The sequence below is a fragment of the Paramisgurnus dabryanus genome, chromosome 2 (genome assembly GCF_030506205.2).
Source record: "Paramisgurnus dabryanus chromosome 2, PD_genome_1.1, whole genome shotgun sequence".
In the NCBI taxonomy this organism is placed as follows: Eukaryota; Metazoa; Chordata; class Actinopteri; order Cypriniformes; family Cobitidae; genus Paramisgurnus; species Paramisgurnus dabryanus.
The window spans coordinates 18,586,978-18,613,521 of NC_133338.1; the positions used below are offsets into that span (position 1 = coordinate 18,586,978).

Sequence of the window (26,544 nt, forward strand, 5' to 3'; positions counted from 1 at the left end):
TAAGCTAGTGGGGGCTGCGTCAGACAGAGTTACAGCACGCACGGAGATGAGAAAGGTATGTTTGGGATACGGTGAATAAGGTCAATTCCCAAAATGTGGGCATGTTCCTTTAAGCAGAAGCTGTTTGCGTAGATTATCTAGACCACGTGTTCCCGGTGTCTTGTCACTTTTACCTCGCTCCCTTGTCACCCTCATTGTTTTATTCTTGTCACCCTTTGTCTTCATTAGTTCTCCCCCATTTAAGTTCCTTGTGTTTGTTAGTCTGTGCATTTTCATTGTTGTTTCATGTATTGTCCCATTGCCTCATTATACCCGAGTGAATACTTTGTTAGTTTAGTTTTTTCCCAGTGTATGTTATTTTCCCCCCTCGTGGGTTGTTTATTTTGTGTGTTTGTGTTACAATAAATTCCCAGTTTTTGTACACCCGTGTCTGCACTTGGGTTCTGTCTAGTTATCGTGATAGAATGAACAGGCCAACTGAACCCAGCGGACACATGGACCTAGCAGGTGCCTTTGCCTGTTTTCGAGGCTCCAGGTTGACGATATACAGAACACCCTCCTCTAGGGGGATCGCTATGTCTGTTCTTGCTCCTAATCGCCAGATGGCGGTCGCAACCAGAGCTCCTCATCCCGTCCCGCTTTTTCCCATCTTGGAGGGTAGGGCCATGGGGGTTATGGCCCTAAGCGATCCGAGACCCTCCTCTCCTACCCCAGAAAGCTCCACTCCGCCTGTCTCCCTCTGTGGAAAACGTGAGAGGAGGTATTCGTGGGATTCGCCATCTGAGGGGTCCTCGTCGTAGTTTGCCGCTCCTATCACCGTGCTCACCTCTCCTGCCACGGCTTCTGCGCCATGCCCGAGGAGAAAGAAGAAGAAGAGGAGGGGGCTGATATCTCAGCCTGGTCCGTCATCTGTCACTGAGCAACCAGCGCAGCTCCAGCCGTTGGCACAGCCAGCGCCGCAGCCTCTGCCTCTGCCACAGCCGGCGCCTCTGCCTCTGCCTCTGCCACAGCAGGCGCCGCAGCCCCTGCCTCTGCCACAGCAGGCGCCGCAGCCCCTGCCTCTGCCACAGCCGGCGCCGCAGCCTCTGCCTCTGCCACAGCCTCTGCTTCTGCCACAGCCGGCGCCGCAGCCTCTGCCTCTGCCACAGCCTCTGCCACAGCCGGCGCCGCAGCCTCTGCCTCTGCCACAGCCGGCGCCGCTGCCTCTGCCTCTGCCACAGCCGGCGCTGCAGCCTCTGCCACAGCCGGCGCAGCGCCCCTCGTCTCGGCTTTTGTTCCCCCGCCCCCTCCCTTGTTTGTTGTTTTTATTATGCCATCCCAACCCCCTTGTTGTTTTCCATTGTCTACCATTATACACATTTCTTGTGTTTAATCTAGTCTTGTGGCAGAATCATGACATACCCATGTTCTGTGTGGGATCATGTGGTCTGAGTATTGGTTTTACTAGACCACGTGTTCCCGGTGTCTTGTCACTTTTACCTCGCTCCCTTGTCACCCTCATTGTTTTATTCATGTCACCTGTTGTCTTCATTAGTTCTCCACTATTTAAGGTCCTTGTGTTTGTAAGTCTGTGCCTGAATACACCATAAGTTGATTTGTCAACCGCCAATAAATACAAGAAGAAGAAGAAGAAGAAGAAGAAGAAGAAGAAGAAGAAGAAGAAGAAGAAGAAGAAGAAGAAGAAGAAGAAGAAGAAGAAGAAGAAGAAGAAGAAGAAGAAGAAGAAGAAGAAGAAGAAGAAGAAGAAGAAGAAGTCTGTGCCTGTGCCTGTTCATTGTTGTTTCATGTATTGTTCCATGGCCTTGTTATACCCGTGTGAATACTTTGTTAGTTTAGTTTTGTCCCAGTGTATGTTATTTTCCCCCCTCGTGGGTTGTTTATTTTGTGTGTTTGTGTTACAATAAATTCCCAGTTTTTGTACACCCGTGTCTGCACTTGGGTTCTGTCTAGTTATCGTGACAAGACTAGGGTGCTGCATAATAGACAATGCAGTGAATTATTTTCAAACTTGTGATATCATTGTGTACCTACAGGTAATGATCGTGTAGAAGAAGAGAAACTGATTCAGGAGTGGTTTACTCTGGTCAACAAGAAAAATGCTTTAATCAGGCGACAAGACCATCTACAGTTATTGTATGTGATTCTAGCCTGTTGCTCTTTTACTTCTGTTGTATAAATTTAAATTATTGAATATCTACAATTGCTAATTTAAAGAGTGATTGATTAACGAAACATTTGACCATTTCTGGTCTTTTACAGACAAGAGGAACAAGATTTAGAGAGAAGGTTTGAGCTGCTGAAGAAAGAGCTTCAAGATCTAATGGCTGTAGAAGGTTTATTACTTTTTCACATATAAAAATGTATTATAGAGAGATAAATTGGAAAATATATCCAGGAGCACCTGTATGTGTTTTTATTTATTAAAAACATTTCCCACTTAGTGACATGTTGCTAGTTTCTTGTTACTTAATATTACATTCTAATGGTTCCCTTTTTTCTTATTCTGTTTTTGTACCCACAGAATGGAAGAAAACACAGGCTCATAAAACCAGAGAGCAGTTGTTGTTGCAGGAGTTGGTGTCTTTAGTTAATCAGAGGAATGAGCTAGTGCATGACATAGATGCCAAAGAAAGAGGGTGAGATTTCATATTTATATGGGAAAATAGGCACAACCAGTTAAAGAGCTAGGAGTACTCTGGGTTCGGGCTAAAATTCCAAGCTCAGAACACTCCCCTCAGACAGGGCGCCAAATATGCTTTATTTCATTTCCTATTGATTACATGGTAATGCAAACTGATGAAAAGGACTTTGACGCAATTTTCTAAATGTAGACAAAACTATTGCAAAATAATGGCATTTCCATTAACCAATTCCATGTGACAAATTTTGCTGTCTGGTGATGAGTCATGTGTATTTGACTTAAACAGTAAGCTACCATCACACCGACATGCCGATTATATCAAAATACAGCGAGAGCGACTTGAAAGCATACAGAGCAGCCCGAATTGCTATCGCGGTATTCTGATGTCATGAGCTTGTCGGTTCTTGTGAAGCGCCATGAAGTCGAACACACCTCTTTGTCGAACTCACTTGTCTTGTCATCCAACCAAACGTAACCCTTCATAATTACGATACATCATTGACCACATTTTTAATTCACTATTTTAATTTGCACAATTTGAAGGGTAATGGAAATACATCCAAAGATTATAACAAACTCTAAGTATTAAACTCTTCAGCATTGGTGCCAAATTGTATGGCTTGATCAAGGCGTTGACCGTTTGCATAAAGCTGGACTTTTGTCAACTTTATCGCATTTGTATAAGCTGCTGATATTTATGTGATATGGCCACCTCTCATTGAGGAAGAATGTTGTCGGATAGCTTCATTTAGAAAATGTAAAAAGCATTTTTATTGTATTTTTTTCTTTACTTTCTGTCTCTCTCCTCTCATCCACAAGGGCTCTTGAAGAGGACGAAAGGTTGGAGAGGGGTCTGGAATTGAGGCGCAGGAAGTATGGAAGTCGTAAAGAAAAGTGTGTGTTACAGTGAGGGATGATTTGAGCCTGTATCTATGCGGGACTGTCTCCTTAAACACTCAACGGACTAGTGTGGTGTGTGTGGACCATATCACAATAAATGACAAAGAGTAGATCAGCCCCTCAGTCTGCATGTTGAAAAGGATTCTGTACAGTCAGTAATGCTTATTTTGGGTGAATTAAGAGTTTTTTATCTTTTAAAAAACTTCTAGTCTGCAGATATCTTGTGTGAAAAAGTAAAATGGACTGCTCTTTTTAATATATAATATATAAACTGTGGCTTTTGTAGTGTTACTTACCTGCAGTGTTATTTTATTTGTTTGTATAACTCAGATGATGAACATTAATTGTAATTAAATTCTGACCTACAAAGCTATGTATAATGTTACATAATCCTAAAGTTGAAATAGGTTGATGTTTAGTCCAAGCTTAAAGAAAAGAAACAGGTTTGTGATGTGTAAAACCAGAAAAAAACAAATCTAAGCTTTTGGGAGAATGTTTTCTCCTAGGTCATTAAAATGTGTAACAAAAATTGTTTTAGCCAAACAAAAAGCAATGTGGTGATATACTGTACCATATAGTGGTATACACTTAGGTATAAACAAACTGATGTATGGGAGATAGTAAGCATTTTAACTTTTGCACAAAGAAACCATACATATTTTCCAATAGTGCACTATGTTTGGGTTTTTATGCTAATGATTTGCACACTCAGGTAATTCCAGTTTACCTGTTGCCTGATACACAGAAAACTAATCTTTGTTTGTGTTTGAGTGATATTTTGTTTGTCTTAGGACTGCGCCTTAAGACTGAAGTGAATTTAACAAATGTTATAAGTATTTACAGTGACTATCACAGTTATACATATTATTAGGTATTTGAAACGAAATCAATTCAGAGGAAATTCAGGATATTTTGTGTTGGATTGCTCAGAGAATTTTTTTTTGGTCAAAATGTATAGTAAAACAAGCATGACCTTTTCAGATAGATACTGCTCACATCACAGTGTAAACCGAGTGTTTTCTTTTTGGTGTGTGATTTTATCTTTAGGTGCCCGGTTGTATAGACTTTATGCTCTTTGCATTATCCTTTTCTGGGCACATTTTTGCAATATTATTATTTGTCATTATTTCTATTGTTACACCCCAGAGCTGACACATTTGGAAAATAAAAGGGTTTACAATTCTATACTTCATCTGAAATGGGTGGTAGGGAAGTCTATGTGTAAACATGTTTCAGTATATCTAAAAACATTTTAACAGTGATATAGTAGGGGAGAAGGAGCAATTTTAACACACTCAATTCCTCCAATCAGAAACAAGCCAGATTTAGGGCCCAGCACAAAGCCTCCTTTAGCTAAAAAAAACCTACTCTCCGGATTTACTAAAGACACGCAATGAAAAATTAGTTCTGAAAATGCATGGAGACAGTTGTTTTTGCTATTGACCTTATTGCAAATGCATTTGTAGAAGTTTCCCTTTCAGGCACTATGGGAGGAAAGGTGCTAGGCTATTTAAATGCATCATGCTATATGTAATTTGCGCTCTTCAATTTACTGAAATATGCAACATTATTTAATGCCCAAAAAACATGTCTAAAACCATATTAATAATTCAACTGCAGAAATGTTCACCCCCCCGGCGGGTCTTACTCTAATTTGCCCTGTTTAGTACCTGTAGTCCTTTGTCTGCAGATGCTCAGTAGTATTCTCTCTCTGCTTGTGGAAAAAGAGCATAATTTCACCTCAACAGAAGTTTAAAAAAAATACGGATTGTGAGTTGTGAAAATTATTTTTAGGATGTACAATATTTTTTCTTCTGCTGTTTGAAAAATTAAACTTACATTTATTTTATCTCAAGGTTACTGATAAAAAAAATAAACTATGCTAATATATGTGTGGCTAGTCAGCATATGAGATTTTATCATGGTTGAAACATTGAGGGCAACAGTGAGTTTGAGATGTGAAAGTTAATTTTAGGATGTACAGTATTTTTTTCTTCTGCTGTTTTAAGTGTAGATGACTGCACATTTAAACTTACATTTATTTTATCTCTAGGTTATTGATAAAAAATTTAGATAAACTATGCTAATATAGGTGTGGCTATATGAGATTTTATTATGGCTGCAACATTGAGGGCAACACTGTGTTTATGGTGTTTCAATTGCCCCCAAAATTAACCTCAAAAAGGGCATTTCAAGTAGTCTATGACTAAAGGAAAAAAGTGTGCTTGACAGCAATGTTTGCCTTAAAAAACAAAAAGTTCTATTTATATTTATAAAGGTGCACATTCACAATGCAAAAGAAAAAAACACTTTTTTGATTGTAAAGAAAAAACCTTGGAACATTTTCACAAGAAGTTCTTTGTGATGGAATGTTTTCCTAAAAGGTGAAATTGTTCTTTTAAGAACCTTTGACTGAATGATTCTTAAGGCATCACTGTAAAGAACCTTTATGGCACCTTTATTTTTAACAGTGTAGTGATCATTTTATTTAAGTGTTGATGAACCTGGGATTTTACCATTTTTATTAAGCCAGGGGTGGGTATTCCTGGTCCTGGAGGGCCACTGTCCTGCAAAGTTTAGCTCCAACCCTAATCAAACACACCTAAATATCATTTCCAAGTCGCCTTTGATTGGGATTTGAGGTGTGTTTGATTAGGGTTGGGGCTAGATTTTGCAGGACAGTGGCCCTCCAGGACCAGGAATGCCCAACCCTGTATTAAGCAATAGCCATTGATAAACGATAAATGATGACAGTATGGCAAACATTTCTTAAAAAAACATACTTATTTATTCACAGAAGTTCCCCTGTGTCATATGTACTTTTTGTGTGTAATAATGACTTAAGATTCTTAAGCCGTGGCATTTAAATACACGTTCCACTGAATGTGAATTGTCAGCATAAATCTGTTTCTCTAAGCTATATATATAAATCCACCCCATCTACAAAATATCTAAGCAAAACAGTTATCAAGATGCTTAATCAGCAACCTTGTGAGGGAAGAAGCAAAAGCAGAACAGAACCAGTGTCTTTTACTGTGTAGCAGCCACAGTGAATTATTAGCTTTTAGAAATAACCACCACATCATTTGCTACTAAATATAAAATAAAAGCATAATTAATTTTCCTCAGAACATATAAAATCTAAACAAAAGTTTTAAAATAGTATTTAAAGCCTTTTAAGGACACTCAAATTAGCTAATAAGAGCAAATGATGTGGTGAAGACCTTGATAAGAACAGGATTCATTTAATATATTTCCTGTAAACTTTGGAGCGATTGGGAAATATTACAGTAATGTTTGCTGTTTTTTTTAAGAAAAAGCACACGGTCATTAAATGCGTAACTTGACATTTCTTGGAGGCAGAGAGACAAGACTGGTAATTGACAATAATTAGTCTTTTGTTCAGAAATCCTTCCATTGTTCAGAAGTGTGATTTGTTTTAGTTTAGATTTGATAATACTTATCATTTGGGCTTATATTCACTTAAACCGAATATCTTGGCATTTAGCCTATTTAGTGAGGGATTTATAACATTTGAGTGATCTACAAACTATTTAACTGTAAATCGACTCAGTTAAGGTCCGGTTCAAAAAAACAAGTGTCAAGGACTTGGAAAGGGGATGGCGCAGAGTGTCACAAAATGAGACGGAACAAAGATAATGCCTCCTCAGACTGTCAGCCAGGGAACAGGAAAATAAACTAGGGTATCTCAGGGGAAACAGAAGGCACCACACAGGGCATAGTAACTGCATGGAGGGAGGTCCAGGAACGCGGAGCTGACACAACTTGGACCAGTAGGACAGCTCAGGAAAATTACGATAAACATCCAGAGGCAGGGGAAGAGGGAGAACTGGTGAGGCAAAAACAAACACAAAAGGGAAAAAGCAACCTATATGGTGGGAGCCCAAAACCCCACTCCAAAAAGAAAAAAATCTACTGACTGAAAAACTGCAGAACCAAAAGGGGACAAAATTAGGGAAGTAAAATATCTAACACTTAAAAAAAAAAAAAAACGGAACCCTGACAGAGTCCTTCGTAAATCATCAACAAGCTTGGTTCGGTCTGAATTTGATCGTCTCTTTGGAGGCTATGGCAACAAAAATGTTTTTTTAATGTGAATATTGAAGAAGACTAAAAATGAAGAAAACGCTTCTCTTAAACTTAGTGATTAATATAAATTATTGTTTCCTTTGGATTTCATGGAGTTTTTCAGCTTTTTTATCCGCAGAATTAACCCCAATCAAAGGTAACGCAGAGATTTTATTTCAACATGTGTCATAAAGGAATGTGATAAAAATAATTTGGGACAATAAAATATTTTGGTTTTTTTCAGAGGTGATCCTTGATTCAACCAAACCGAACAGTTTAAAGTGGACATTCTCACCATCAAAAGCTGTAAGTTATTTGCAAAATAATATGAAATATTAATGCTAAATATAATTCTGCATGTAACACTGTAAAAATTATGCAGCTGGTTGCCAGTAACTTACTGTAGAAGATAAAGACTGAAAATGTTTCATGTTCATTTAACTTTGAAGAAAGTGTTGCCAGTAAATAACATAAATGTAAAATCTACAGTTGCCAGTAATACCCATTAATACTGTAATTTCTACAGAAATCTTTTGTTACAGTTTCATACAATAATGATTGCTATCTTTTTAATTCAATGTAAGTGGCAAGAAACAAACATGCGGCTTGGAAAGCAGTATCCACACTCAGTTTACCAGGCTTGTAACCCCACATTCAGTAACAGTCCCCAAACATTATGGACCGATTGGATCCACAAACAAGAGGCTCATGAGCTTCTACTGGATGTTGTTTTTACACAAGAAGACAAGAAACCTCTTTCTATTTACGTGCAAGAATCGAACCAACCTCAGAATCAACACCTTAGAGGAACACAAGAAGCTGTTCACGAGATCACAGCCCAGCATCCATTTTCTATTGGAGGTGTTCCTAAGGATGAGAATTTGCATCATGCACAAAGTCTTCCTTTGGGAAAAATCTCTCAAAATGGCTTTTATCTTGGGTTTTCTTACAGTGGTGAGTGCATCTTCATTGCTTCTATCGAGGTGTTCTTCATGAAATGTTCAGCAATTGTGTGGAACCAAATGGAATTTAAAGAAACACCAGCAGGATCAGGGTTGAAAAGTGGAATATGCATAAAAAATTCCTTAAAAATCGCTACCCCAATGATGGAATGTCAATCAAATGGAACATGGGGTCCACCACAAGGATTATGTACCTGTGATGCAGGATATCAGGCAGAAGGAAACAGCTGTAAAGGTAATGCTGTTGTTTATGAATTTACTGTATCTTATTATAACAACTGTATATTATTTTTAGTGTGCCACTGCCAACTATGCAAACCTCATCATAAAGTATCATAAAGTATTTAAAATTGCAGCTGTCCATTGGTCCATCTGTTTGCTTACAATAATTGATTGCTGTTTAGCTTGTAGGATGGGAACCTATAAGCCGGTAAACCACAGTGGTGGATGTGAGGCTTGTCCTCGCAGAAGTCAAACAGACAGAGAGGGTGCATTTCAGTGTGACTGTGAGCAGGGATATGCACGTCTACAGACCGACCCTCCCCAGCTGGGATGCACAAGTGTGTAAAAGTAACTCTATCATTTCTGCATTTGTTATGTAACGTTTCTACCTTTCTGACATCATAGATTGACAATGTTGACTTTAAGTACCAGCAATTCAAATAATGAGTTGTATTTTCACTGACATACTGCACTGACCCAAAAGTATATTTATAAGAATCCGGGTCACGGCACCACTGTAACTGGTCCTGCTCTAACCAGCCCCAAACGGGACTCAAACCGGCAATTGGTTTGCTATGGGAGTCGGGTGCTCTAACAGGGAGGTTAATGACCATGGTCCCTAGTGTGTGTCGCTAGAGGACTATAATATACTTTTATGTGCCGCTATATACTGTAAATTACTTCTTTAATGTCACTAGTCTTGTGTCATGTCTTACATTGCAGGCTTGAGAGAATTGTATTTCAATCCTCTGTATGTCCTGTATATATTACATATACACTTTCTCTAGAATCTCCTTCATCGCCGGTCAACCTAACCTCACAGCATTTGGACGACACTGTTGTGATTCTACATTGGGCCCAGCCTGTAGATCTGGGTGGAAGAACAGAGGTGGAATATGACGTGCAGTGTAAACAGAGACGAAATTCATCAATGGGTCAGTGGGATCCATGTGAGAACAATACACTGATTCTCCCTTCATCCTCCAGACTGAAAATAAAGACTGTTAATATAACTGGACTTCATCCAGAGCTGGATTATCATTTTTCTGTCAGAGCACACAATGCTATATCGGCCGAACTTGCACCTGATGATTCTATGCAGACAATTTTCATCTCCAGAAGTGAGTGTTATGCTTTTGCTTACCAACAGAGGTACCAACAGTAGTTGATACATAAAGTTTGTGTGTTCAAATGCATGGTAAAATAAATTGTTTATGATACTTTTTTTTGTACAAAACACTCTAAGGTGCAGTGTGTAAGTTTTAGCTGCATCTAGTGGTCAGGTTGCAAATTGCAACTAATGGCTCAGTCCACTGCTTAGCCCTCACTTTTGAAATGCATAGAGAAGCTACGGTAGCTGCCACAAACATGTCATCTTCGGAGACAACTTAGTAAAAAGTTTGTCCGTTAAGGGCTTCTGTAGAAACATGGTGGCACAAAATGGCGACTTCCATGTAAGGGGACCCTCAGTATGCAAAATGTCTCATTCTAAGGTAATAAAAACATAGTTTTGTGTATTATTTTGCATTTCTGTCAAGAGATCCTTCTAAAAATTACACACTGCTCCTTTAAAGGAATAGTTCATATTTCTCTCAGAAAATATATATTTGTCAGTGGAATATATAATTTCCACTGACAAAAAAGTGAGTAAATGATTATAGAATTTTTTTTATTTTGTGTCAACTGTCCTTTTACCCACACACTGGCAGAAAAAGGTACACAAAGCTGTACCTATTTTGTTGCTGGAGTGGTACCCTAAGTTTGTTTGAGGGTACCATGAAGTGATTGAAAAGGTAGTTTTGTACATTTTTATGTATTAGGTAAATGACCATTACAAAAACATTATGGTGGTCAATCTGGAACAGCTATAGGTTTGAATAGACCAATACAAACAGCAATACCAAATGCAACAATCATATATTATTCACATACATGGCTGCATGTTGCTGTGTTTGCGTGCGTGTGTGTTTCAGGGAGACCTCCTGATCCTGAAATCCATCTCAAACAGATTCTCTCTACTGGTCTAATTGCTCCTGTGGTGTGTGGTGGCCTGTTTCTGCTCATTATCATAACTGCTGTATTCATCACTGTAAGGTGCCGACACAGTAAACACAGGTAAACATTAGAAACCTCTAATGTTTATACAGTCATGATTCTTACCTGGAAATGGTTTTTCATCCTAGTTTCGTCCTTTAATATTAAATATTTATAAAAGCAGTGTGTGATCCAGGTCATTAGTTTGACTATAGAGATCTAAGCTCAATGAATAGAACAAGGTAATATAAGTAAAAGTACATATGCATCCTGCATGAAAGTACGGGAAAGCATCGTATCTTATTTTACAAACAAACGAGCATAAAATTTGAATTGGATCAAAAAAGTTCTTTAAAATTGTCCTAAGAACGGGTATTGGTTTTAAAACAACTTTGAAAGGTTTTGATCCACTTCATATTGATTAGTGTACAATAAAAATTTAATTAATTTATTAAAAATTATAAATGATGAAAAGAAAAATTTCATAACATAATATAACATATTTTCTGTGTTCTGTTTAATTATGTGTGTTCAGAAACATGTCCAGTGACTATCATGGGATGCAACCCATGTCCCATACTAGTGTGATTACATATCGTCGTGAAGACCGAGAACACATAGATCAGCTTGATCAAGTCAATGGTAATTCTGTCCCAAACTATAATGTCCAAAGTTTAAGCTTTGAGCATTAAATGCTTAAAGTAGGTAATATTGTATAATATTACAGTTTTTTTATTCGCTTTGGTACTATTTTCACAAGTAAGGTGTACATTTTCAAAACTCTTATTACAAAAATCCAAACTGATCACACTTGTAACGCAGCTAGTCATTCTTTCAAAACTGGATGTAATGCTTTCAGTAAGTTGCACATGTTTTCAGTCCACATAATCATTGTTTCAAATGCAAGATTATTGTAATATGTAATGAGAACATTTGGTTTAATCACCGAAACACAACGGTATGATCTTCTTTCAGTTTAGTACTTTTAACAATCAGTTCATCCAACAGCAAACAATGCAAGATACATGTTTCAAATCAGCCTTAAAAGTGCTGAAATTAATATGCTACAGTACTAAAAATACATATTACACAGTTTCACATTAGGCAATACACTTACATTACTTACATAATCTATCATTTCCAAAATATCCATCCTATGTGTAATTAAGTGAAGGATCAATGAAGACATCCTCTACAATCATTTGAGCAAATTACAGTAGTTTTTATTTTTCAGATATAATTGTAACATAGCTATACTTTCTATAATGTAACTGGATAAAAACATAAAATTTAGTGCACACATTACATTACAGTAATTTGGATCAAGCCTGTCTTGAGCATTTGGCAGTAAATTTTCGTCCACCTCTTTGACCTCTCTGTGGGTGCCCATGCCCACCTCTTTGACGGATCCCTTGTCCACAAGATCTTCTTATTCCTTGCTGTCTGTCCTGCTCCATGTTGAAATAAATGGCCAGTGTTTCACCCCCACTTTTACAGTAAACTGTTTCTACAGGACTGTAATGACCAACTTTGGTTACCACTTTGTAAAATCAATTTGCAATAAAGAGTATTTTATCATGTGTGGTTACACATAATTTATATGTTCGTACAAACAGAGGTTTTATTTCTGTAGTTCTCAAAATCCATATACTGTATATTGCTAAAATGAAAATATATAGGTTTACCAAATGGTTCAGTGATTACTGTAACCATTAAGATCAGTTGGATTTAGTGCTGGTCAAATGTATTTACGCAAATGAGATGAGAAGCATATCAAAAGTATTGTGAGCATTGCATTGTGAAAGACAGTTACTTCATATGAAAGATATGTCTTTGATGACACAAGTGAATGTATAATTATGTTGGCTTGAGAAAGCCAACATACTGTTGTTGCACTTAAACTTATTATTATTATGTTGGCTTGACAAAGCCAACATACTGATATTGTATTTAAACTTATTATTATTATTATGTTGGCTTTGAAAAAGCCAATATATTGTTATTGCTATTAAACTTATTATTATTATTATTATTATTATTCTTTTTCTCCCCCCAAAATTATAAACACTAACTCGTCCTAGGGCTTTCAAGCTACATGCACCAAATTTTCCACAGACCTTCAGACTGGTCTGACTTAGTGTGCTATATCTTTTCTAACTGATGGGACCTTCCGAATTCCTAAACGGGGGTCTCGAACACCCCAAAATTTCCATTGACTTAACATTGAGACAAACTTTGACGGGTCATAGCTGTGAGTGAGAAACTTGTAGAAACTTGTGGCTTACCACATTTAAGGTGGCTGACAGGCTCTGTAAGAACATACATCACAATGGGGTGTAAGCTGTACCCCTGGGGTGTAAGAGGCCCCCAAAATTTCCCATTGACTTATAATGGGGCAGGAAACATGCCCATATAAAGGAATAAAAGCGTCCCAGATGGAATATCTTCACTTTAGAGTGTCGTAGAGACATGGGGGTTGGACCGTTTTACTTGTGGCTTGAAGGTTGATTATTATGGGATGCCAATTTTCTCCCTAGCAACCAAACTTAGTACCCTAGCAACGGAATAAACAAAGCCTTTTATCTCCGCTTCAGAACATCTTAGAGACACGGGGGTTTGACCGTTTTACTTGTGGCTTGAAGGTTGATCATTATGGGATGCCAATTTTCTCCCTAGCAACCAAACTTAGTACCCTAGCAACGGAATAAACAAAGCCTTATTTCTCCGCTTCAGAACATCATAGAGACACGGGGGTTGGACCGTTTTACTTGTGGCTTGAAGGTTGATTATTATGGGATGCCAATTTTCTCCCTAGCAACCAAACTTAGTACCCTAGCAACGGAATAAACAAAGCCTTATATCTCAGAATCAGAACATTGTAGAGACACGGGGGTTGGACCGTTTTACTTGTGGCTTGAAGGTTGATTATTATGGGATGCCAATTTTCTCCCTAGCAACCAAACTTAGTACCCTAGCAACGGAATAAACAAAGCCTTTTATCTCCGCTTCAGAACATCTTAGAGACACGGGGGTTTGACCGTTTTACTTGTGGCTTGAAGGTTGATCATTATGGGATGCCAATTTTCTCCCTAGCAACCAAACTTAGTACCCTAGCAACGGAATAAACAAAGCCTTATTTCTCCGCTTCAGAACATCATAGAGACACGGGGGTTGGACCGTTTTACTTGTGGCTTGAAGGTTGATTATTATGGGATGCCAATTTTCTCCCTAGCAACCAAACTTAGTACCCTAGCAACGGAATAAACAAAGCCTTATATCTCAGAATCAGAACATTGTAGAGACACGGGGGTTGGACCGTTTTACTTGTGGCTTTAAGTGTGATCATTATGGGATGCCAATTTTCTCCCTAGCAACCAAACTTAGTACCCTAGCAACGGAATAAACAAAGCCTTATATCTCCGCTTCAGAACATAATAGAGACATGGGGGTTGGACCGTTTTACTTGTGGCTTGAAGGTTGATCATTATGGGATGCCAATTTTCTCCCTAGCAACCAAACTTAGTACCCTAGCAACGGAATAAACAAAGCCTTATATCTCCGCTTCAGAACATCATAGAGACATGGGGGTTTGACCGTTTTACTTGTGGCTTGAAGGTTGATCATTATGGGATGCCAATTTTCTCCCCAGCAACCAAACTTAGTACCCTAGCAACGGAATAAACAAAGCCTTATATCTCCGCTTCAGAACATCATAGAGACACGGGGGTTGGACCGTTTTACTTGTGGCTTGAAGGTTGATCATTATGGGATGCCAATTTTCTCCCTAGCAACCAAACTTAGTACCCTAGCAACGGAATAAACAAAGCCTTATATCTCCGCTTCAGAACATCATAGAGACATGGGGGTTGGACCGTTTTACTTGTGGCTTGAAGGTTGATCATTATGGGATGCCATTTTTCTCCCTAGCAACCAAACTTAGTACCCTAGCAACGGAATAAACAAAGCCTTATTTCTCCGCTTCAGAACATCTTAGAGACACGGGGGTTGGACCGTTTTACTTGTGGCTTGAAGGTTGATTATTATGGGATGCCAATTTCCTCCCTAGCAACCAAACTTAGTACCCTAGCAACGGAATAAACAAAGCCTTATATCTCAGAATCAGAACATTGTAGAGACACAGGGGTTGGACCGTTTTACTTGTGGCTTTAAGTGTGATCATTATGGGATGCCAATTTTCTCCCTAGCAACAAAACTTAGTACCCTAGCAACGGAATAAACAAAGCCTTATATCTCCGCTTCAGAACATCATAGAGACATGGGGGTTGGACCGTTTTACTTGTGGCTTGAAGGTTGATCATTATGGGATGCCAATTTTCTCCCTAGCAACCAAACTTAGTACCCTAGCAACGGAATAAACAAAGCCTTTTATCTCCGCTTCAGAACATCTTAGAGACACGGGGGTTTGACCGTTTTACTTGTGGCTTGAAGGTTGATCATTATGGGATGCCAATTTTCTCCCTAGCAACCAAACTTAGTACCCTAGCAACGGAATAAACAAAGCCTTATATCTCCGCTTCAGAACATCATAGAGACACGGGGGTTGGACCGTTTTACTTGTGGCTTGAAGGTTGATCATTATGGGATGCCAATTTTCTCCCTAGCAACCAAACTTAGTACCCTAGCAACGGAATAAACAAAGCCTTATATCTCCGCTTCAGAACATCATAGAGACACGGGGGTTGGACCGTTTTACTTGTGGCTTGAAGGTTGATCATTATGGGATGCCAATTTTCTCCCTAGCAACCAAACTTAGTACCCTAGCAACGGAATAAACAAAGCCTTATATCTCCGCTTCAGAACATCATAGAGACACGGGGGTTGGACCGTTTTACTTGTGGCTTGAAGGTTGATCATTATGGGATGCCAATCTTCTCCCTAGCAACCAAACTTAGTACCCTAGCAACGGAATAATTGTTATCTTCATTCTAGCTTCATGCTAATCATGTTAGCTTCATGCTAGCTTCATGCTAATCATGTTAGCTTCATGCTAATCATGTTAGCTTCATGCTAGCTTCATGCTAATCATGTTAGCTTCATGCTAATCATGTTAGCTTCATGCTAGCTTCATACTGATCATGCTAACATCATGCTAGCTTCATACTGATCATGCTAACATCATGCTAGCTTCATGCTAATCATGCTAACTTCATGCTAATCATGCTAACAGCCAGATAGCCTACTAAAATAAACTTCTGTCAAACCATTTTAAATGTTCAGGCTACGCTTTTTCAAGCCAACATAAAGTTTGTCCTCAAACTTTAATATCTAGTTCTTCTTCTTCTTCTTCTGAGACTAAAATTTCTGCAGCTAACTCGTCCCACAGCTTTCAAGCTACATCCACGAAATTTTCCACGGACATTCTGACTGGTCTAAAGAAGTGTGCTATATCTTTTTGACGGGATCCGACTTACAGAATTCCTAAAACGGGACATTAAACTTCGGAAAAGTCCCATTTACTTAACATTGCGACAAACTTTGACGGGTCATAGCTGCAAGCGAGAAATTTGTAGAAACTTGTGGGTTACCACTTTTCAAGAGGCTGGCAGGCACTGTGAGAACATACCTCACATTGGGGTGTAAGCTGTACCCCTTGGGTGTAAGAGGCCCCCAAAATTCCCCATTGACTTATAACGGGGCAGGAAACATGCCCATATAAGGGAATAAAAGCGTCCCAGATGGAATATCTTCGCTTTACAGTGTCATAGAGACATGGGGGTGGACTCATTATACTCAGGCATCCAATCAGTCTCTCAGGATCGCCCCATAGCTATTAAGCCACGCCCCTAGCAACCATTTTTGGGCACCCTAGCAACATATCCCATAGACTGCCATTATAAAATGCCCAGATGGATATCTTTGCAGCACAGTGTCACAGAGACATGGGGGTGGGCTCATTTTACTCAGGCATCCAATCAGTCTCGGAGGATTCTTATTGAGGTATTAAGCCACGCCCCTAGCAACCAAATATGAGCACCCTAGCAACATAATAAACAAAGCCTTATATCTCTGGATCCGAACATCATAGAGACATGGGGGTTGGGTCTTTTGGTCATGTTAGCCTTATGCTAGCTCCATGCTAAGTCATACTAGCTTCATGCTAGTTTCGTGCTAGCTTTATGCTAATTTCATAATAAATCTTGCTAACTTCATGCTCATCATGCTAGCTTCATACTAATTCATGTTAGCATCATGCTAACTTCATGTTAATTCATGTTAGCATCGTGCTAGCTTCATGCTAATTCATGTTACCATCGTGCTAGCTTCATGCTAATTCATGTTAGCATCGTGCTAGCTTCATGCTAATTCATGTTAGCATCGTGCTAGCTTCATGCTAATTCATGTTAGCATCGTGCTAGCTTCATGCTAATTCATGTTAGCATCGTGCTAGCTTTACGCTAATTCATGTTAGCATCGTGCTAGCTTCATGCTAATTCATGTTAGCATCGTGCTAGCTTCATGCTAATTCATGTTAGCATCGTGCTAGCTTCATGCTAATTCATGTTAGCGTCGTGCTAGCTCCATGCTAATTCATGTTAGCGTCGTGCTAGCTTCATGGTAATTCATGTTAGCGTCGTGCTAGCTTCATGCTAATTCATGTTAGCGTCGTGCTAACTTCATGCTAATTCATGTTAACGTCGTGCTAGCTTCATGCTAATTCATGTTAGCGTCGTGCTAGCTTCATGCTAATTCATGTTAGCGTCGTGCTAGCTTCATGCTAATTCATGTTAGCGTCGTGCTAGCTTCATGCTAATTCATGTTAGCTTCGTGCTAGCTTCATGCTAATTCATGTTAACGTCGTGCTAGCTTCATGCTAATTCATGTTAACGTCGTGCTAGCTTCATGCTAATTCATGTTAGCGTCGTGCTAGCTTCATGCTAATTCATGTTAGCTTCGTGCTAGCTTCATGCTAATTCATGTTAACGTCGTGCTAGCTTCATGCTAATTCATGTTAGCGTCGTGCTAGCTTCATGCTAATTCATGTTAGCGTCGTGCTAGCTTAATGCTAATTCATGTTAGCTTCATGCTAATCATGCTAGCATCATGCTAGCTTCCTGCTAATCATGCTAGCATCATGCTAGCTTCATGCTAATCATGCTAGCTTCATGCTAATTCATGTTAGCATCATGCTAGCTTCATGCTAATTCATGTTAGCATCATGCTAGCTTCATGCTAATTCATATTAGCATCATGCTAGCTTCATGCTAATTCATGTTAGCATCATGTTAGCTTCATGCTTATTCATGTTAGCATCAAGCTAACATCATGCTAATTCATGTTAGCATCATGCTAGCTTCATGCTAATTCATGTTAACATCATGCTAGCTTCATGCTAATTCATGTTGCCATCTTGCTAGCTTCATGCTTATTCATGTTAGCATCATGCTAATTCATGTTAGCATCATGCTAGCTTCATGCTAATTCATGTTAGCACAATGATAATTCATGTTAGCATCATGCTAGCTTCATGCTAATTCATGTTAGCATCATGCTAGCTTCATGCTAATTCATGTTAGCATCATGCTAGCTTCATGCTAATTCATGTTAGCATCATGCTAGCTTCATGCTAATTCATGTTAGCAACATGCTAGCTTCATGCTAATTCATGTTAGCATCATGTTAGCTTCATGCTAATTCATGTTAGCATCATGCTAGCTTCATGCTAATTCATGTTAGCACAATGCTAATTCATGTTAGCATCATGCTAGCTTCATGCTAATTCTTGTTATCATCATGCTAGCTTCATGCTAATTCATGTTAGCATCATGCTAGCTTCATGCTAATTCATGTTAGCATCATGCTAGCTTCATGCTAATTCATGTTAGCATCATGCTAGCTTCATGCTAATTCATGTTAGCATCATGCTAGCTTCATGCTAATTCATGTTAGCATCATGCTAGCTTCATGCTAATTCATGTTAGCATCATGTTAGCATCATGCTAATTCATGTTAGCATCATGCTAGCTTCATGCTAATTCATGTTAGCATCATGCTAGCTTCATGCTAATTCATGTTAGCATCATGCTAGCTTCATGCTAATTCATGTTAGCATCATGCTAATTCATGTTAGCATCATGCTAATTCATGTTAGCATCATGCTAATTCATGTTAGCATCATGCTAATTCATGTTAGCATCATGCTAATTCATGTTAGCATCATGCTAACTTAGTGCTAAACATGCTAACATGGTAACTTTTGGTATCATGTTTACGAAAGTTATAATCCTAAACTAAACTTGTTTTAAATTTCTTTCAATCTGTTTTAAACGTTCAGGCTAGGCTTTGTCAAGCCAACATAAAGTTTGTCTTCAAACTTTTCTATCTAGTTATTATTATTATTCTTTTTCTTCTGAGACTAAAATTTCTAACTCTAACTCGTCCTAGAGCTTTCAAGCTACAGCCATCAAACTTTGGACAGACTTTCGGTCTGATCTGACGAGGTGTGCTATATCTTTTCTAACTGATGGGACCTTCCGAATTCCTAAACGGGGCGCTGAAACACCCCAAAATTTCCATTGACTTAACATTGAGACAAACTTTGACGGGTCAAAGCTGCGAGTGAGAAACTTGTAGAAACTTGTGGCTTACCACATTTAAGGAGGCTGACAGGCTGTGTAAGAACATACCTCACAATGGGGTGTAAGCTGTACCCCTGGGGTGTAAGAGGCCCCCAAATTTTCCCATTGACTTATAATGGGGCAGGAAACATGCCCATAAAAGGGAAAAAAAGCGTCCCAGATGGAATATCTTCACTTAAGAGTGTCTTAGAGACATGGGGGTGGGCTCATTTTACTCAAGCATCCAATCAGTCTCTTAGGATCACCCCAGAGATATTAAGCCACGCCCCTAGCAACAATTTTGGGTACCCTAGCAACATCTCCCATAGACTACCATTATAAAAAGCCCAGATGGATATCTTTGCACCAGAGTGTCATAGAGACATAGGGGTGGGCTCATTTTACTCAGGCATCCAATCAGTCTCTTAGGATTCTTATTGAGGTATTAAGCCACGCCCCTAGCAACAAAATATGAAGACCCTAGCAACATAATAAACAAAGCCTTATATCTCTGGATCTGAACATCGTAGAGACACAGGGGTTGGACCGTTTTTCTTGTGGCTTGAAGTGTAATCATTATGGGATGCCAATTTTTTCCTTAGCAACCAAACTTAGTACCCTAGCAACGGAATAAACCTAGCCTTATATCTACGCTTCAGAACATCATAGAGACACGGGGGTTGGACCGTTTTACTTGTGGCTTGAAGTGTGATCATTATGGGATGCCAATTTTCTCCCTAGCAACCAAACTTAGTACCCTAGCAACGGAATAAACAAAGCCTTATATCTCCGCATCAGAACATTGTAGAGACACGGGGGTTGGACCGTTTAACTTGTGGCTTGAAGGGTGATCATTATGGGATGCCAATTTTCTCCCTAGCAACCAAACTTAGTACCCTAGCAACGCAATAAATGTTAGCTTCATGCTAGCTTCTTGCTAATCATGCTAGCTTCATGCTAGCTTCATGCTAATCATGCTAACATCATGCTAGCTTCATGCTAATCATGCTAACTTCATGCTAGCTTCATGCTAATCATGCTAACTTCATGCTAGCTTCATGCTAATCATGCTAACATCATGCTAGCTTCATGCTAATCATGCTAGCATCATGCTAGCTTCATGCTAATCATACTAGCATCATGCTAGCTTCATGCTAACTTCATGTTAATCATGCTAGCTTCATGCTAGCTTCATGCTAATCATGCTAGCATCATGCTAGCTTCATGCTAATCATGCTAGCATCATGCTAGCTTCATGCTAATCATGCTAGCATCATGCTAGCTTCATGCTAATCATGCTAGCATCATGCTAGCTTCATGCTAATCATGCTAGCATCATGCTAGCTTCATGCTAATCATGCTAGCATCATGCTAGCTTCATGCTAATCATGCTAACATCATGCTAGCTTCATGCTAATCATGCTAGCATCATGCTAGCTTCATGCTAATCATGCTAACATCATGTTAGCATCATACTAGCTTCATGCTTATCATGCTAGCTTCATGCTAATCATGCTAGCATCAAGCTAGCTTCATTCTAATCATGCTAGCATCATGCTAGCTTCATGCTAATCATGCTAACATCATGCTAGCTTCATGGTAAATCATGCTACCTTCATACTTAAACATACTAACAGCCAGATAGCCTACTAAACTAAACTTATGTCAAACCGTTTTAAACGTTCAGGCTACGCTTTCTCAAGCCAACATAAAGTTTGTCTTCAAACTTTACTATCTAGTTTTGTGTGTTGTACTAAGTCAATTGAACATGTGATTAAATGTTTGAAAAAACTGACTATTTGATGATCTGCCTTGAGTTTTGTACTAACAGTTGTGAAGTTTTACCACATACTTGTGAAAATAGTACCAAAGCGAATAAAAAAAACTGTAAGATTATGAATATTTTGAGAGTGTCAGTAACTGGATACGAACCCAAGCGCAGACTTTGGTGAACACAACAAACTATTTATTATATGAACAGGGCAAACAAACACCCACGATGGGGCAAAACACAGTAAACAAGATAAACACAACACTTAATTAAACAACAGACTTAACAAATCTTCACTTATACAAAACTCTTTTCTAGACAAGACGTAAAATAGGAAATCATCTTCTTGAAAGAGGCCTTGTAACAGGACAATGTTAAAATTTTTGACAGATTTTATTCCTTAACTCACATGTTTTGGACCATAATCTCATTGTTTCTTTTTTTTAACAGGCTCAATTCAGATGTTGGAGGGAGTGCTGAGTGCTGAACTACTGTGCAGGATTAAGGATGTGCTTGTGGATTGTACAAAATTAACAATGGGCAAAGAACTTGGGAAAGGTAAAAACTTCAGAGAAATGCAAATGATGCCTGTTCACTATGTTAGACTGTTACACTGTAAAGTTTATGTAAAGTAAATATAAAACAACAGTAATTGTTTATAAGTCATTTTGCTTTTTTGAGTATGAAAAGATGAATTGGGTATTTGGATATTTGCAGGAGAATTTGGGACCGTCTATGAGGGCATTTTTTCACCTCAAACTGGACAAGATATCAGAGTGGCAGTAAAAACCATGAAAGGTTTGTGTGTGTGTGTGTGTGTGTGTGTGTGTGTGTGTGTGTGTGTGTGTGTGTGTGTGTGTGTGTGTGTGTGTGTGTGTGTGTACCTGGTAATTATCACGTTGTGGGGACCAATTGTCCCCAGAAAGATAGGAATACCAGTGTTTTTGTGACCTTGTGGGGACATTTTGACATTACGTCTATGGAATGTCCCCACAAACCATGGAAACCAGAATGTGTGTGTGTGTGTGTGTGTGTGTGTGTGTGTGTGTGTGTGTGTGTGTGTGTGTGTGTGTGTGTGTGTGTGTGTGTGTGTGTGTGTGTGTGTGTGTGTGTGTGTGTGTGTGTGCGCATGTGTATGTGTGGTCGCCGTGATTTCACCAAGTAAGATGTCATCCTGGATCAACATTTTTTGATGATCCTGGACCAACGTTTTAAAAAAGATACCCCAACCTACCCTTAACTCAAAACCCAACCATTTTTAAACCCTCAAATTAGTGTAAAATAATAGTTTGAGGAGTATTTCTTAAAAAGCCCCAACCCAATCCTAAACCTAAATCTAACATACACACTTATCCTAATCCTGCAATCTGATTGGTTAATGAAAATGTTGATCCAGGAACGACAATGGTGTTGATCCAGGATCACATCCTACTTGGTAAAATCACGTTCACCGTGTAGGTGTGTATGTTTGTGTTTGTCTATAAAAAAATATAAACTAAAAGTGAGCCACGAGTTTGTAATAATAAACTTTAAAGTATGATCTTAGAATTACTGACTCTGAATTAGGAACTGCTTACTGCACAGCAACTAAAACAATGAATAGACAAGGACCTTATAAAATACAGTATGTGAATTTTTTCTTATTCTGTTGTAAGTTGGAATCCACAATCAAGAGGATCTGGAGTCATTTCTCAAGGAGGCAGAATTAATGCAACATTTTGATCACGACAACGTAGTAAAATTGCATGGTATGACTATTTGGAATGTAATTTTTAAAATCTAAGCTGAAATATATAATTTACTTCTTGTTAAAGGGGATAATTTTAACATCAATTTAATCATTCAAGTGGCATTTGTCCCATGGCATATAGGAATCTCAAAGGAGTTCCCTTGATGCTTTCTTTAGCTAGACATTAACAGTGTGATACAGTAAATTTTTAAATCTCTAAAATATAGTCAAAAAATGTCCCCAAGCAGTCACTGGGGCAGTACCCTTTGAACAAGTCATAACAACAGTGCCCTCCATATGTATTGGGACAATAAAGGCAAAATCGCTCTTTTTTTCTGTGGAGTAAAGAAATGTCTAAACACTAAAATGTGAATATGAGACAAAAGTACAGAATGTCACATTTTATTTTTCACCTGTTTTAAAATATACAATTTAACAACTCAACGTAACAAAACACATTTGGATTTTAATTCTTCTATCTACTGATCATATTAAGACAATTGTCTGACAAGTGTTAAGTGATGAACTGTTTTATTGTTCACACATAATAACCCAGTGTTTGGGTTGAAACAGCCCTGCATAAGTTAAATTACTAGTTGACGAAGTTGGCTTCGTCCCTTTTTGACCCAGCGCTGGGTTAAAAATAACCCAGCATTTTTAGAGTGTTGAATGTAATGTTACTGACAGCTGTTAAACTATATGAACTTTAACTATATGCCACATGGTGTCTTGTGTTTAACCAGGGGTCGCATTGGAGCGAGATCCAGAGTCCTCTGTACATGTACCACTTGTTATTCTGCCATTTATGAAACATGGAGACCTACGTCACTTTCTTATAGCCACCCGCTACGGTGATGTTCCAATGGTCAGTCCAAGCCCAGATCCAGAATCAAATCACTAGAGAGTGCTCAGTAGTATTGAAATAATTATAGAAAACGACTTTAACTCTTTTTTTGAAGGTGTGAAAATAGTACTAACAAACAAAATAACTAACAGAGTAACAACCTGTCCAAGTGCTAAAAAAAGGGAACTGTACAGTGCCAGAATATTAGACTTCACATGTATTTAGCATGATTTTGTCAACTGTAGTCCACACAATAATCAATATTCATCTAGTACCCTAAAACCACCAAAAAGTGCCTTTATCCTAATAGTCAAACAGTACAGCAATAATGTAAAGCAAAAATGAATTAAGACATAAATTATTTCTAATTTACATAACATTTTATGTTGCTTTACATTATGTGCTATTCTAACTCAAGCTTTTTTCAGTTTGTACCTGATCAGAGTCTTCTACGTTTCATGATTGACATTGCTGCAGGAATGGAGTATCTCAGCTCTAAGGGCTTCCTACACAGAGATCTGGCTGCTCGCAATTGCATGTGAGTCCACAGGAGGACAACAGAGAGCACATTTTCCATCAATGTCATGTTAATACCTCTATTGTCTTGGATGTTGCCACACCTAATGAGCAAAATTGACTTCTGCCCACGCTTGCCCATTTTTAAATCACATATGCATGTTCATTCAATTTCAGGTTGGGTGATGATCTGCGTGTCTGTGTAGCAGACTTTGGTCTGTCTAAGAAGATCTGTTCTGGAAACTACTATAGGCAAAAAGTATCTATACGAATGCCTGTAAAGTGGATGGCCATAGAGAGTCTATCCGAGTCCATCTACACCACCAAGAGTGACGTGGTTAGCCCTATTTCAACTTCATAATTCTGTTTAACATTAACACCTGTACATTGTACATTCATATTGATAATTCAAATACAATATTTAAAAGTAATACACAAGTGTTCATTTATTTATTTCATTTTGGTGAAATGCTGTCACAGAGAAGTTTTACAACTGATTGTACACTACTTTGTCACATTTCAAAGCGTTAGTTTTTCAGGTCTCATTTTAATCCCACCAAACATGTCAGTCATATTTTAATAAATAAAAAGAAATATGAAATTATTTGTTGCTTTAACAAAATTTGTAAACCACCCTTCCCTCAGTCATTACCATATAAATATATATTATTTATCTATTTGATATTAAATTAATACAAAGTTGGCAAATGTTTGCAAATTTGTTTGAATATGTTCACAAATTTGTTTGCAAATGTTTGCCATTTTTTTATGTGTTATGGTACTATGCTACACTGCTGCTATCCATTTTTTGTTACTCACTTATATTGCATGTTATATCCAGTAATTTTCTGTACGGCCCCAACTAAACTCTGAAGAATAACTATTTGATAAGAAAAAAGTCCTCAAAAACAAATAATATAAAACATATAGGGCCAGTTTCCCGGACAGGGTTTAAATTAATCCATGATATAGGCCTTAGTTATATGAGGACATTTTAGTAGTTTTTACAAAAAACATTACTGGTGTGCATCTTTAGATAAAACATTGGTATATGTAAAGATATGTCAGTGCAAGTAGTTTTTTAAATTAAGTCAGCTCAAACATGCATTTTAGTTTGGGACTAAGCCCTATCCCGGAAACTGCACCTTAATCGTCCTGTTTGTGTTGTTCTGTATATCTTGCAGTGGTCTTTTGGAATAACCATGTGGGAGATTACATCCAGGGGCATGACTCCATATCCAGGTGTCCCTAATCATGAGCTTCTTGACTTGCTGGAAAATGGGCACCGTCTCAAACAAGGAGACAATGACCACAAATTGTAAGCACTTTGACAAAAAAGTAGCACAGCTTGTATTTTAAATGACAGATATTAAAATGACACAGTTTCATTTATTGTCTTTCATTTATAAAATCAGGCTTGCTGGCAAGTATAGTTTAATGTGTATAAATAACAATAGCAATTGCCAGGGCAGATGTCCTTACACAAGATACTGGACTTGTCAGTAAATTAGATCATATTATAATGTTAAAAAAGTACAGTTGCATAAAAGGTAAGAATATTATTAACATAAAATTATTTAAGCTCATGCAGCTTATCATGTTTTCTTTTCCCTTGTTCTGTGCTGACGTCAGATATGAAATTATGCTGAGCTGTTGGCACAAAGAGCCTTCACAGAGACCATGCTTTGGAGAGCTGAGACAGAAACTCCAAGCTTTTCTGTCTGAGCTTCCTCCCCTGGAAGCCAGCAAGGAAGCCCACTACATTAACCAGGGTCTTGAAGCAGGAAGTGGCAGCAACTACTTAAGTGGAGCGGAGGGTCTGGACCCTGAGGTGGAGGGGGCTGTAGGCAACATATATCTACCAGAACCTAGCGGCTTGGCATCCCATTCCAGACCAGTGGGAGATGAGAAGGAAAGTGGGGATGATGGATACCTGATGTGTAATAACATTTAATGAGAATGTGTTTCACATTAAGCCTGTTTTTGCTTATCATTTGATTTTTATCTGGAGTATGTTATCTGTTCCACAAATATTTAAATATAAAAAGATATTTTGTGTACGCTGCTTGAATGTACCCTACTTTATGTGGCTAAATGAAAATAAGGGTAAATAATTTTGTATGGTCCTTGATCCATAATATATCTACCAATAAATATTTTTCTACCACTAAATTAGTCGACTGATTTCGTATTTTTGTAGTGTTTTTAACACTATAATATTAACCAACCAAGACCATTATGACCTATTAATTAAAACGTC

At 38.3% G+C, this 26,544-nt stretch overlaps 2 protein-coding genes across 11 annotated transcripts in view; both read left to right on the forward strand.

The window, feature by feature from the left end:
* Nucleotides 1–4,728, forward strand: part of ehbp1l1a (EH domain binding protein 1-like 1a) — a 64,157-nt gene extending 59,429 nt beyond the window's left edge. For all 10 annotated transcript variants that reach the window (XM_065275487.2, XM_073812000.1, XM_073812009.1 and 7 more), the window contains 4 exons: nt 2,034–2,133; nt 2,260–2,333; nt 2,522–2,636; nt 3,461–4,728. In XM_065275487.2, coding sequence (XP_065131559.1) covers nt 2,034–2,133; nt 2,260–2,333; nt 2,522–2,636; nt 3,461–3,551 — 380 coding nt within the window. In that variant the 3' untranslated portion in view covers nt 3,552–4,728. The remainder of the gene's footprint in view (nt 1–2,033; nt 2,134–2,259; nt 2,334–2,521; nt 2,637–3,460) is intronic.
* A 2,496-nt stretch (nt 4,729–7,224) lies between these two features.
* On the forward strand, nt 7,225–26,456 carry LOC135764809 (tyrosine-protein kinase receptor TYRO3). The gene is made up of 15 exons (XM_065275498.2): nt 7,225–7,787; nt 7,875–7,936; nt 8,215–8,827; nt 8,997–9,152; nt 9,603–9,935; nt 10,788–10,929; nt 11,384–11,490; nt 21,646–21,753; nt 21,913–21,993; nt 22,851–22,943; nt 23,668–23,789; nt 24,197–24,306; nt 24,462–24,621; nt 25,469–25,602; nt 25,917–26,456. Exons 1-15 carry the CDS (start codon nt 7,679–7,681, stop codon nt 26,236–26,238), a joined length of 2,652 nt encoding a protein of 883 aa, XP_065131570.1. The 5' UTR covers nt 7,225–7,678; the 3' UTR covers nt 26,239–26,456.
* Nucleotides 26,457–26,544: the final 88 nt, after the last annotated feature.

Excerpts from the sequence above, each read along its gene's own strand:
- LOC135764809 (XM_065275498.2), top strand. The coding sequence starts at position 7,679 with ATGAAGAAAACGCTTCTCTTAAACTTAGTGATTAATATAAATTATTGT. Across the intron at positions 21,754-21,912 it reads GGGCAAAGAACTTGGGAAAG|GAGAATTTGGGACCGTCTAT; the intron begins GTAAAAACTTCA and ends GGATATTTGCAG. Across the intron at positions 24,622-25,468 it reads ACACCACCAAGAGTGACGTG|TGGTCTTTTGGAATAACCAT; the intron begins GTTAGCCCTATT and ends TATATCTTGCAG.